Source organism: Sturnira hondurensis, unplaced genomic scaffold (genome assembly GCF_014824575.4).
Source record: "Sturnira hondurensis isolate 20B ecotype Veracruz unplaced genomic scaffold, ASM1482457v3 Scaffold0016484, whole genome shotgun sequence".
NCBI lineage: Eukaryota > Metazoa > Chordata > Mammalia > Chiroptera > Phyllostomidae > Sturnira > Sturnira hondurensis.
In genome coordinates, this window is record NW_028089115.1 from 1 (window position 1) to 14,147 (window position 14,147).

Below are 14,147 nucleotides of genomic sequence, written 5' to 3' on the forward strand. Positions count from 1 at the left end.
CCTCCTGACCATCTCAGGGCTGCAGCCTGAGGACGAGGCCGACTACTACTGTGAGTCTATTGATTATAGTGGTAATCACACAGTGCTGCAGAATCAGGGGGAAGTGAGACCAAAACCCCCAGAGCTTCCCCTTCTGGGTCTGCACTCAGCCTATCACCACCAAGCAGGGTGCCCTCTCTGTCTCCTGCTGGAAAGTGTGTGTAGAGATTGCAGGTTTCTGAGTCCCTCTATTTTCTTTCCAACTTTCTCTCTGTCAGGGTGGTTGGTTGCCTGTTTCCTGTACAGTGAATTCCTGATGGTGAGATAGTTCAGAGCAGGGTGTGTGAGCCTGTGTGTTTGTGGAATGGGGTGGGTCAGTGCTTGTGGAGGGTCTGCTCTGTGCATGTGGGACACTCAGATGCATTCTTTGTACTCCACACCAAGATGACAGTGACATCCTCTTGTTAAGCTATGACCCACGACACCACCTCCAGATTTCCAAATATGCCCTGAAGGGTCCCAAAGACCCTAGGCTGAGACTCACTGGGTGAAATGAGTGTGTTCTCAGCTGTTAGGCAGCCTGTGCCTTTGAGTCCTGTTGATGCCAGTCAGCTGGATGGAGACTAATGTGCTGTCTCTGTGCTTCTGAGTTTCCGTCTGTGAGACAAAAGAGTTACACAGACTCGGGTGAGGTCAGAGCCTGGGAGCCAGTCATGTGGAAACTCCCTTCAGTCAGTGTGAAGGACCCCAGGAGGACAGGTGGTGTGTGGGGGGTTAGGGGGTGGTGGGATTGAGCAAAAGGAAAAGGACTCATGGGCATGGAGAAGAGTGTGGTGAAAGATGGGGAAAGGAGGGTATGAAGAGACAAAGTAGTAATGAAAAAAATACAATAAAGATGAAATAAAATGAACACAGAAAGAAACCTAATTGCAAAACATAAATTTGGCCCATTGTGTGTGCAGTTAATATATTAAAATTTGTACATGGCATGAAAATATTTTATGTCTTTTCATTTTACTCTCTTAGGGAGTGCATTTCAAGCCCGAGACACAGAGATGAATGGACATAGGACAGGGTCTCATGCCCTTGGAGTCAGGTCCGTTTGGGTTCTGGAGCACAGACAGGAGCAGTGGGTGAGGGAGGGGCAGACACTGAGGACAGAAGACAAGATGACCTCTGAGAGCATGTGACCTGTACAGGGCAAGGTGGTCTTTGAATGTCTGTTCACATTTCACATAAATAACAGTCTGTCAGGTCATCAGTTGTCAACTGGGACTAACACACAGCTCAGAGTCTACCTCATGACCAATGAAATGTAATATTCAACATATGACCCAAAATTTCACAAAGGATTCTAGTGGAGAAATCATGGAGGAAGCACCACGGGTTTGAAATGTCTGGGTGAACGAGACAGGATTCTGCCCTGTGATGTAGGTGAAGGAAGTGGATAAATGATGGTCCGAGGCTGTGCGTGCCGGTCTGGACTTCCTTCTGCTCACACGTGTCATCCCTGAACCTCATGGCTCCAAACACAGGAGGCCTGTTCCCCCTTCCTCCTCTCACTGAGCACAGCACTCAGTTAGATGATTATTCTGGAGATCTCTACACACATGCATTTATGTGACAGTAGTTGGAACCTGTTGCTGTCCTATGCAAGCGTTTTGGCACATAAATACATATTTATGCAACAACACGTGCAGATAGGGACATGATGTGTGCGTGTGTTCTCATAGTCAGCGAGGGAGCAGAGTGAGAGTAACACAGGGTAGAGGTCTGAACAAGAAGAGTCGTGTGGATGGGAGTTGAGGTGGTGTCATCGACGCAAGCAGTTCTTTGAACTCTTCTCCATCGTTTGTCTGACTTCAACATTGTCCTGTTGGTTCTCTAATTCTGTCTGTGATGACATCTGTGTGCCCTACTACTGACAGCCACTCAGAATGGCTGATGTGTGCTGTCACCGTAATTGAAGTTTAATCCTATTTCCTTCCGAAGGACGGGGCAGGAGACACCTTGAGCACCATGAAAGGACAGGAGTCAGGGATCTGAAGGCACAGGGAAGTGGGAAAAACTGGAGGCCTGAGAGCATGTGGAAGGTCTGCATGGTGGGTGTGGAGGGGATGGGGCCAACCTTGAAGCCTCCTGAGGGGAGCCCAGGATTTGGGGTTCTGTGCAAACAGTAGTGGGGAGTACCTGAGGGTTTTGAGCAGGGGGTGATCTGTCTGAGCTGCATGAGAAAGAACTGTCAAGCGTCTTAAACACAGCGCCCCAGGTGAGCAGGTGATCCTGGTGAGCTAGACGTGTGGGGACCATGGGACCGTGGACACAGGTACAGCAGAGGTGGATCCGGGCACAGAGGGACAGGCTGGTCTCTTCCTCCACTGCCCAGACACTCAGCATCTCTGCAAACGCATCTCACCTGGCTGTTATCTTGCAGCTAAAGTGGGACAATGAGTAAGAAAGTGAAGGAAGGAAGTTTTGTTTAAAATATAAACAAATGTTAGGTAAGCTAAGATAAAACTCTAACAAGAAATATACTACAGAAGTATGAGAACACTAAGAAAAAAGAGTAAGAGTAAATTAAAAATAAAACCGAATTCCTAAAATGAATTAGCATACTACACTTTCCACCGTGAAATGTGAACCCTTTAAAAGCCATTCTCTTTACCAATCACTTAATCAATTCAGGTCTATAAAAAGCATACATGCATCACATGACTTAAAATGATTGCTGAGTTGGCCTCCTCTGCCCGTGACTCTGAGTGTGCTCCTGGAAATTTCTCTGAGAAGTCCAAGCGAGCCCCTTCAGACCAGATGAATGGTCCCCTGGTCTGTCATATTGGACATGCAGGTCACTTTGCTTTTACTTTTGAGCATCTTCGCTAGAGGTGAAACAAATTAATTTGTCATATAAGTGCATGTTTGTGCCTCTCCAGAGGGGGACCCCTGGGAGTGAGATGGTACAGTAACTAGTACAGTGTCTCAGAGTCACAGTGTGTGGGAACCAGACTCTGAATGTGTGAATAGACTCAGTGACCTGCTGAGGTGCAGAAACCAGCTGGGCTTCTGGACCTGGGGCTATAGAGAAGTGTGGACTGCCACCAGCAGGGGGTGCTGTGGGAAAGCCCTTTGGTGACTACTAAGCTGCTCATTAGTGATCATTCACTAATAGGAGCCTGGGCATGGTGGTTGGAAATTGTGCACACTGATGGGGACTGAGCAGCTGTGTCCTCTGGGGCCTGACAGTATCTCCTGAGAAGGATCCTCCGTGATATCTCAAGTGGTGATTCCCCTCAGGGGTATCCCAAGGGGTGAGGTCAGCCTCCATCCCCTCACTCTGGGGTGTGAGCTGAGCTCCAGCACCAGGGCTCAGGGAGGGGCTGGGCAGCCCCTGGATGGACACATATTTGCATGGACAGCTCCTCCCCTGACAGAGGGTGGGGAGAAAAGGAGGCTTGGGCAGCCCATCCGCACTGTTGGCTCAGGGACTGTGTGCACCATGGCCTGGACCACTCTGCTCCTTGTGCTCCTCTCTCACTTCACAGGTAGGGGTGGGCCATGGGGACCAGGGCTCAATTCCCAAGATTTTTCCCTTCCTGCTCCATCTCCTGGGAAGCTTCCCCTGGTTTTTCTCCATCACTGCTAAGTATCTGTGTCTGCAGGTTCCCTGTCCCAGCCTGTGCTGACACAGCTGCCCTCCCTCTCTGCATCTCCTGGAGCCACAGCCAGACTCACTTGCACCCTCAGCAGTGGCTTCAATGTTGGTGGCTACTACATAGGCTGGTTCCAGCAGAAGCCAGGGAACCCTCCCCGGTATCTGCTGTGGTATAAATCAGACTCAGACAAGCACCAGGGCTCCGGGGTCCCCAGCCGCTTCTCTGGATCCAAAGACACCACGGCCAATGCAGGGCTCCTGACCATCTCTGGTCTGCAGCCTGAGGACGAGGCCGACTATTACTGTTCTATAGAATATGGCAGTGGGAGCAGCTACAGTTGCTCACAGTGGCTCAGATGACGAGGAAGTGGGACAGAAACCCCTGGGCCCAGTGGTTATGACTCTGAGCCTCACTGAAGCTTTGTGGAGGCCTCTGTAAGGTGGGCTCCTTTGCATCAGAATGTCCGTGGAAGGGGAAGGAGCAGCACCATCATGAGTGAGAGCACAGGGCTTTCCCAGGTCACTCAAGCTGAAGGGGTGATAAAACCCAACTGACTGTCCCCTTAGTGTCTGGCATAAATTTTATCAAAATAAGTATTTAAAAAATACTTATTAAAATACTTATTAAAATACTTATTAAAATACTTAAGTGTTTTAATACTTATTTTAAAAATCCTTATTTTTACTTAAGTAAAAATCTGATGTTTATCTTACTGCTGTGGCTTGTTTCAAACTCACACAGAATCATTCTGACACATCGGGTCGCCAACTGTGGGCAACTTTTCTTCATAACAAGCAATTTCCTGTGACACCAGCTGGATGTTCCACCACACAATTCAGCTCTCAGTTGACTGGATGGTGACAGGGTCAGGTCTGCAGTGAAGGCCCAGTTCCCACCGAACTGCCCGATCTTCAGGTGATGGTTACCAGCAGGATGTCTTCGGTGTCACACGAATTCTCCTCTTTAATTTGAAGGCTCCATGTTCCCTAACTAGGTTTCAATTAAATTTTTTACTCCACCTGAGCCCTCCTCCCTCCTCAAGGAAATGGGGGGCACGTCTGTAAATTCTAGCTTTGAATCGTGCCTCTGTCTATGAGTGTCCTGTCCTCACCCAGGAGCTCTCCCAGAGTCACCTCTTGAGAACAAAAGGAACACTGGTCACCAGGGAAATATCAAGGTCAGGAGGCTGAGACCAATATATATTTTCTCTATTATCTGACAATACTGTGTCTGCAAGTACAAATGATGACCCAGAGAGTCAAGTGAACCCATAAAATTAAGGTCATAAGAGAACCCTGTCTTAGCTCTTCAACATGCCGACGGCCCCAGGTCCTTCAGCCTGACCCTGGACACTGGACCCTTGGGCACCCTCCATGACTGGTGACCTCATGACTGTCAGTGGGTTCTCCTGAGCCCACAGGCACCGACTGTCCTCCTGTCCTCTCACACTTCCCTGGGCTCTCCAGCCATCCAGGGTGTGAGCTGGGCTACAGGACATCAGGAGCAGGAAGTCCCCAGTGTGTGCCTGTGTTTCCTCCCCCATGAAGCTGCTGATGAGCCCAGACCCAAGGTCACATTCTCTTCCACAGGAAGCAGCAGACACATTGGGGGTGACCATGGCAATGTTCCCAAGGGCTCCCAGGTAGAGCCCCCACATTTGTGACCTCGAGGAACAGTGATAGACTGACCAGTGTTTTGAGACTCATTTTCTGAATTCTGTTAAATCACCAAAACCACTGTGAACACCTCTGGGCTCCAGCCTTAGAAGATGCTGAAGGTCGTTTTTACAGAGCCGAACACGACCCAATGGAACAAAGATGGCCTGCTCCACAGGGACATGTGACATATCTGCCTTCCCTGCCCCTGCTTGGTTCATGAGTCCCCTGTCCCTACCTGTGACCAACACGAGCCCTGGATCATGATTCCAGTGTCACTTGTGCTCTTAAAACAAAAGGATTTCATTTTCTCAGTTATTTCTTTGTGGTATCAAGGAAAATATCTGCTTTTGAAGGTACGGTTCCCCCAGTGCACAAAAAACTGCTTTGCTTCCAGAGCAAAAGAGCCCCCAGTGCTGAGTGGGATCAGGAATGGCCCGAGTGTAGCACGTGAGACCCCAGGGGTCCAGGTGGGTGTTTGTGCTCCTGTGTTGCTCCATGGGATCAGGAGAAAAGCATGTCTCAGACACATGAGTGGGAGACTGTGGGGTGGCGAGATTTATCTGAGTGCACATACTAGGCTGCCCCTGTGTCACATGTCTGTCTGTCCAGGTATGGAATACATTCAATAGTGTCTTCAGCAAGGCCAGAACAAAGACCAGTGTCCAGAGTTTCTGTCTCTTATTAGAGCTGAGCATGTAAGGGCCACACCATGTGGGGTGGGCCCTGCTTGGCTTCTAGATCCACATCATTGCTATGGAGTTAGTGAACAAATGGGGTAATTTCGTGTTTCTGGGAGAGGGGGAGAGAGAGAGAGGTCTCTTTGCTCCTTGGGAGCCTGATGCTCCTCCTACAAGGGGAGTTGAGGGTGCTAATTCCCTAGGAAGGAAAATGCTGCCATCCCCTGGGGAGAGGGAAGCTGTAGCTTCCTGGCTAAGCAAACAAAGAACAACTTCCCAGTTGATTTGGCTTAATCCTGTCTGATTCCCTTTGCTTCCTCCCTTCCATTATTCACACCCAGCTAACAAGTGCACAGCAACCTGCATGATCCCTGGTACCAACCTGGGCTTCACTCGTACTTCTCTGAGGTTTGAAACCACAGAGAATTGTTTTTCATCTGATTTAAAACCTTTGTGCAGCCTTCAAATTCTTAAGTAGTGGGAACATCACCCTCGCCTCCACTGAGAAGTTCTGAACAGTCTTATGACTAAGGAATAGGTACAACTGGGAGATCAACGTGAAAAGATGGCGAACCTAAGATGTTAGTGGGAAGTTGCATGTGTGACAACGAGGGACCCCCAGGTTCCCATGAGCATGGCCCACACTTACACACTGACCACAGCAGCGGCTCCCAGGCTGTGGGGAGGCAGGGACTCTCGTTCGTGCAGTGGGGACGCACCAGCCATGGGTACCTTTGAAGGCACTTTGGCAGTTTCTCACAAAGTTAAACACACTCTACTGTGATACAACACAGAAATCGCTCCTCTAGGTCTTTTTCTAAATCAGTCACTTGTGCGCAAATGAGCATACGCACATAAAATTACATCTTATTTATTCATGTTGTTAAAACTTAGAAAGCAACTGCTATGTCCTTCAATAGGTGAATAAACCATTGAACTATTTGTACAATTGAAGATTATGATTTGCAATATCATTAAATGAGTGTTCAGTCCACAGAAGAACATGAGGGAAGCTAACAGACGTATTTCTAAGTGGATAGAGCCAATCTGAAAAGGTTGGGAATTGGATGGGCACAGGGTCAAGGCCACCAGGAGGGCAGGAACCCTGAGCAGCAGCACCAGCCCAAGGGTGCCATTTCTCCTGTACCCACCAGAGGGCGACCATGTCCCACATTCCTCAGCTGAGAGTGCTGCCCCTGACACTTGGGTGTTTCCAGTGTCATCATCTTTGGGTTGTAGCCCTCCCACCTGTGTGATCTCTTTTGCCCATCAGGAAGCCTGGCTTATGTTAAAAGAGGGACTTATACAGCTAATAAAAGGGAAGGTGTGCATAATGATGACCCACTCTAAGCCTCAGGCTGACATAAAAGTCTGAGGACTCAGTTCTGGCTGTGGGGCTCAGGAAGCAGTGTCGGGGGGGTGTCTCCACCATGGATTGGGCTCCACTTCTCCTCACTGTCCTGGCTCACTGCACAGGTGGGGCCTGAGGGGAGTTCATGGTGGGCACCATTTTGACACCTGGGTCCAAGACATCTCCTCTCTCCCTGGGAACAAGTTCTGTCCTTCCCCACTGATTTCTGTGTGGCTCCTTCTTGCTGGGTCTTGGGCCCAGTTTGTGCTGACTCAGCCAGGCTCTGTGTCAGGGTCTCCAGGACAGACGGCCACCATCTCCTGCACCCGCAGCAGCGGCAACATTGCGAACAGCTATGTGTACTGGTACCAACAGCGCCCAGGCAGGGGCCCCACCACTGTGATCTACAGAGATGACGAAAGACCCTCTGGGGTCCCAGATCGGTTCTCTGGCTCCATAGACAGCTCCTCCAACGCTGCCTCCCTGACCATCTCGGGGCTGCAGCCTGAGGACGAGGCCGACTACTACTGTCAGTCTAGTGATAGCAGTGATAATCACACAGTGCTGCAGACTCAGGGGAAGTGAGACCAAAACCTCCAGAGCTTCCCTTTCTGGGTCTGCACTCAGCCTGTCCCCACCAATCAGGGTGTCCTCTTCTGTCTCCTGCTGGAAAGTGTGTGTAGAGATTGTAGGTTTCTGAATCCCTCTATTTTCTTTCTGACTTTCTCCCTGTCAGGATGGTTGGTTGCCTGTTTCCTGTACAGCGAAATCCTGAGGGTGAGTTAGTTCAGAGCAGGGTGTGTGAGCCTGTGCGTTTGTGGAATGGGGTGGGTCAATGCTTGTGGAGGGTCTGCATGTGGGACACTCAGATGCATCCTTTGTACTCTACACAGAGATGACAGTGACACCCTCTTGTTAAGTTATGACTCAGGACGCCACCTCCAGATTTCCAAATATCCTGTGAGGGGGCTCAGGGATGCCAGGTGGAGACCCACTGGGTAAAATGAGTGTGTTCACAGCTGTTTGGCAGCCTTTGGCTTTGAGTCCTGTTCATGCCAGTCAGCTGGATGGAGACTAATGTGTCCTCTTTCTGTGTTTCTGAGTTTCCGTCTGTGAGACAAAAGAGTTACCCAGACTCAGGTGAGGTCAGAGCCTGTGACCCAGGCACATGGACTCCTGTCAGTCAGTGTTAAAGGACCCCAGGACAGCTAGTGGAGGGAGAGTGTGGGTAGGGAGTGGGGCGATTTAGCAAAAGTAAAGGACCTATTGGCATTGACAACAGTGTGGTGATTCCAGAGCTGAGAAGAATATAAGGGGAATAAATGTTAATTGTAACTCATATAATAAAGATTAAATGAACCAAACAAAAAGCCAAAGAGAAATTCATAAGTGAAGTACAATTTTTGGCCAATATACATATGCAGTTAATCTATTGAAATTTTACACATTGCAGATAACACATGTTATATATTTTCATTTACTCTCTTAGGGAGTGCATTTCAAGCCTGAGACACAGAAATGAATGGACACATGACAGGGTCACGTGACCTTGGGGTCAGGTCCATGTGGCTTCTGGAGCACAGGAGCAGTGGGTGGGGGAGGGGCAGACACTGAGGACAGAAGACAAGACAACCCCCAGGAGCACGTGACCTGCCCAGGGCACGGTGGTTGTTTGTCTGCTCACATTTCACTTCAATAACAGCCTGTGGTCATCAGTTGTCCCCTGGGACTAACACACAGCTCAAAATCCACCATCTGGTCAATGAAACGTAATATTCACCTTCTCAACCCGAAATCCCACAAAGGACTCTAGTGGGGAAACTCAAAAAGGAAGCACCGTGGGTTTGGAATGTCTGTGTGATGAGGCAGGATTCTGCCCTGTGATGTGGGTGCAAGACGTCAATGAATGATGGTCCCAGGCTGTGTGTGCTGGTCTGGACTTCCTTCTGCTCACACGTGTCATCCTGAACCTCATGACTCCCAACACAGGAGGCCTGTTTCCCCTTCACTCTCTCAGCACAGCAATCATTTAGCTGACCACTCTGGAGATTTCTACACGCGTACATTTATGTGACAGGAGGTGGCAACCCTTGCTGTCCTTTGCCAATATTTGGGGACATACATGGGTATTTATGCTAGAACATGTGCTGATGAAGGGACATGTTGTATGTTTCTGCTTTTTTGAAAGATTTTATTCATTTATTTTTGGAGAGGAGGAAGGAGGGAGGGAGCAGGAAAAAGAAGCTCCTGAGCTCCTTCTACTAGAGACCTGGCCCACAAAGCAGGCATTTGCCTTGACTAGAAATCGAACTACAGACCCTTTGATTTGCAGGCTGGCAGTCAATCCATTGATCCACACCAGCCAGGGCCTTGTGTATTTGTTTTTAAAAGTCAGTAGATATGGCAGGTAGGAGATAAAAATTATTAATATCACAAAAGAAAAGAGTACTGATTTCATGAACATTAAAATGATAACACAAGAATACAATAAATATGTCTTTGAAAGACACAGTCTACTCAAAGCTGACCCCAAAGGGAACATCTGACAAGCATATACCATTAAAAATATAGCTAATAATTAATAATCTTGTGAAATGGAATCAAAGGTCAAGTGGGTTCACTGGTGAATTCTATCAAACACTTAAGAAAAGAAATTATATCAATTCTCTACTGGCTTCTCCAGAATATAGGAGCAGATGAAATAATTTCTAACTCATTTTATGAGAACAGCATTAATCTAATACCAAAACTAGTTAAAAACATTACAGAAAAAAATTATGACAGATCAATATCACTCATGGCTGGAGATGCAAAATTACTCAACAAAATGTTTGCCAATTGAATATAAAAATATGTAAAAATTATATACCAAGAGCAAGTGGCATTTATCCCAGGTATGTAAAATATTCATAAATCAATTACTGTAATTCATTACATCAACAGAATAAAGAAGATAAAACATGTAAACATATCAATTGATGCAGAGAAAGTGTTTGAAAAAATTCAAAACCCATTGATGATAAAAATTCACACAAACTCAAGATAGAGAGAAATACAGGTACAAAGAACCTATAGCTAACATCATGCTAATGGTATGCTAATAAGCTTTTGTGCTAAAATAGAAAGAGGCAAAGATGTCCCCTCTCACCACTACTTTAAACATTGTATTAACAGTTTTAGCTAATAAGACAAGAAAAAGAAATAAAAGTTATACAGATTGAGAAGGAAGGTATTCACTTGTTTTTTTCTCTATAATTGACATGGTCGTCTATGAAGAAATCTGAAAGAACCAACAAAAACAAACACCCCTCCAGGAACTAATAAGCATTTGTAACAAAGAGGTAGGACACAACATTAATGTACCAGTATTGATCACTTTCTTATGTATCAGCAAGAAACTAGTGAGAATGAAATTAAAAGCACAATACCATTCACATTATCACCCCTCAAATGAAGCACTTAGCTACAAATGTAACAGCATATGTACAACACCTATGGAAGGAAAACTACAAAACTCTAGCAAAAGAAATCAAAGCAGAACTAAATAAGTGGAGAGAGATTCTGTGCTCAGGCACAGGAAGACTCAATGTTGTCCAGATGTCAGTTCTTTCCAAGTCCATCTGCAGATTCCATGTGATCCCAAAGGTATCCCAGAGTTATTTTATAAATACCAACCACATGGTTCTAAAGTTTACATGCATAAGAAAAAGATCCAGAATAGCCAAAACAATGTCGAGAGAGAAGAAAGAGCTCTGAGGTCTGACACTGCGTAACTTGAAGACCGAATTGAAGGTACAGTAATGAAGACACAGTGGCATGAGCAGGAGAACAGACAAAAGAAGTAGACCAAAAAAGTAGAACAGAGAACCAAGAGACACACCTATATGAGTACAGTTAACTGACATTTGTCTGTAGTGCAAAGGCAGTGCAATGGAGAAAGGGTAGTGTATCAGCAAATGGTGGTGAAAAACTGGATATCCATATGCAAAACAAAACAGAAATCTAGAGTCAGACCCAACGACCTTTACAAAAATTAACTCAAAATGTATAGGCATGATTGAAACATGCAAAATGATAAAATGCCTAAAAGAAAACAGGGGGAAATCTAGATGCCCTTTTGTATGGTGATGACATTCTCGTTACAACACCAAAGTCACAATGCATGAAAAAATTGATCAGTGGGCCCATATTAACTTAAAAACTTTTGTTCTGACTCAGGCACTGTCAAGAGAATGAGAAAATAGTCACAATTCAACTTCTTTCTCTCGCAGAAGAAGAGGAAACATTTGCAAAAGACAAATCTAATAACAGAGTGTTATCCAAATTATACAAGACTCTCTCAAAAATCAAAAATAAGGAAAAAAACCTATTAAAACTGTCAAAAGGATTTGAGCAGTCATTTCACCACAGAAGCTACATGTTGGCAAAAGAGCATGTGAAAAGATGTTCAACAAGATGTGTCATTAAAGATGGCAAATGAAAACAACAATGAGATGCCCCTCAACACCTATTAGAATGGGAAAGTTCAGAGGACTGACAACACCAAATGCTGACAAGCATGTGAAGCAAAAGAAACTCTCATTAATTGCTGGTGGGAATGAAAAATAGTACATCCACTGTGTGAAGAAGTTTGGTGGCTTCCTATGAAGTAAAAAATAATCTTGCCATGCAATCCAGCACTCAAATAAGTTCAAAACTGATGTCCATCAAAAACCTACACAGGGATGGCATAAAACCTGTTTCATGCATGCCAAAGCTTGAAAACAGCTGCGATGCTCTACATTAGATGATAGATAAACAATTGTGTATGCAGTGAGTGGAATATTATTCAGCCCCGAGAAGAAAGAAAATACATGAAAGGATATAGAGGAATCTTAAACGGACATTACTAAGTGAAAGGAGCCAATCTGAAAAGGCTACATACTGCACAATTCCAATTCTATGACTTTCTGGAAAAGGGAAAACTGATGAGACTGAAAAAAGACCAGAGGTTTCCAGGAGTTAGGGGAGAGAGACAGGGAGGGACAGAGATGGGGTGCACAGGGGGTGTTTAGGGCAGCAAAACTGTTCTGTATCACACTGTAATGGTGGACACATGACTTTTATATTTGTCAAAACCCATAGAATGTAGAACACCTAGGGTGAACCCTAATGTAAAATGTGGGCTTTGGCTGATAACAGAGTGTCAGTGTAGGTTTGTGGTTTGTAACAAATGTCCCACTCGGGTGGGGAGTGTTGATGGTGGGGGAGGCTGTGTCAATGTGGGGGCAGGGCCATATGGGGACTTCTGCCACATCCAGTGCTAACCTGGTCTCCTGACACAGTCACCGCTTGGGGACAAAGGCTTCACAGAAGCATTTTCCAGCAGGCCGGACGTGGCATTAGTGGATATATGGTGTTGCTTTTATTCTTACTGTTTCTTAGTATTCTAAGCTTTGCACTTCTGATAATTTGGAATCTCCTAGAATTAATGACCACTCTCAGAGAAAAAACAACAGTTGGCTCAAGTCCTACGCAATATCACCCTGGCTGAATTAAGGCATCGTACTTTACTTATTTGTTCCTGTGAAAGCCACCCAGGAAAGAACAGTTCAGGGAAAAATATGTATTCCCACAGAACTGCCTCATAGAATAGCAAAAACCCCTTTAGAAAATAGCCCCTGATTGTTAAAGAGTTGTGAGAGTAACAGCCCCTCCTTTACTTTGAATAGGAATATATATCAGTTAGAATTAGATAGGCATAAAAACAGAAGAAGCTGGTTAGCTATTACAAACTAAGCACTTAGAAACAACTACCAAGGAGTTAGAGTCCACAGTATACAAAAACATTTTAGACAGGAAGAGAGATAGCTAAGTTAGATATTACAAAGACTTATAATGAATTTTTTAAACCTCTGCTCGGTCTAAGTGTGCCTGTTGCCCATGACATTTCTTAGAACTTTAATAAACAATAAGACATTCAAACTGTATACATAGAACTATTTCAAATTGTCTGATTAATGGCTTTCCTGGTCAAAATAACTTTTGTTTAACATAACTGAAACTATGGGAACTTTCGTACTTTTCCCGGTTACCTTTGTATTGATTTTTCTGCTTAAGTGATCATGCTGTACACCTGTAAATGTTAATCTATGCCAAAAATGAAAATATAAAAAATCAGTTTGTACTTGCAATAAATGGAACAATACTTCACCTGCCTTTGAGCTGTGTAGTTGCCTGTTCCCCAGCGCCGACGCCTACTCTCACCTGAGGACCCTTAGATGAGCTGCGTCTGGACCTCAGCAGACTTCGTACATTTTGCTCAGTTTTGATGTGAACCTGAGTGGTTTGCAGTCATTTTTGCCTGTTTTGCTCCTTCTGCATGCCCCCTTCTCTGAGTGTTCTGATGGCCCCTCTGATTCATACCCTTTGCCTCTCTGGTGGTTGAGACTTTCTCCACCATGCAACCTCAGGGCTGCAGTTGTCAGCTCCACCAAGGAGGGCGCTGAAGTCCCCTGAGGAATCCCAGGAGGAGGGCTCATTAGAGAGGGTGACCTGGCCTTGTCAGTAAGGGCCCCTGTTCATGAATGTCTTCCAGGAGTGCTGTGTCCATGAAACGCCCTTTTCATGAATAGTTAGTGAAGATGAATGCATAGTCCAGGGACTGAGGTCCATCCTGGCTGTTGGGGTAATAGCCCAGGCTCTCGAAAGCTCCATGATCCTAAAGCCCACATTCTCAGCTCACATTGATTGTCTGCTCACATTTCACTTCAATAACAGTCTGTAAGGTCATCAGTTGTCACCTGGAACCAACACACAGCTCAAAGTTCACCCTGTGATCAATTAAATC

The 14,147-nt window shown here is 45.8% G+C and overlaps 2 gene segments (V, D, J or C); both read left to right on the forward strand.

Moving 5' to 3' along the window:
- The first annotated feature begins 3,438 nt into the window (after positions 1 to 3,438).
- LOC119001016 (immunoglobulin lambda variable 5-39-like) lies at positions 3,439 to 3,991 on the forward strand. The segment is given in 2 exon segments: positions 3,439 to 3,521; positions 3,639 to 3,991. Coding segments are annotated over 2 exon segments (399 nt in total).
- A 3,374-nt stretch (positions 3,992 to 7,365) lies between these two features.
- LOC119001017 (immunoglobulin lambda variable 6-57-like) lies at positions 7,366 to 7,903 on the forward strand. The segment is given in 2 exon segments: positions 7,366 to 7,443; positions 7,566 to 7,903. Coding segments are annotated over 2 exon segments (384 nt in total).
- The last annotated feature ends 6,244 nt before the right edge of the window (positions 7,904 to 14,147 follow it).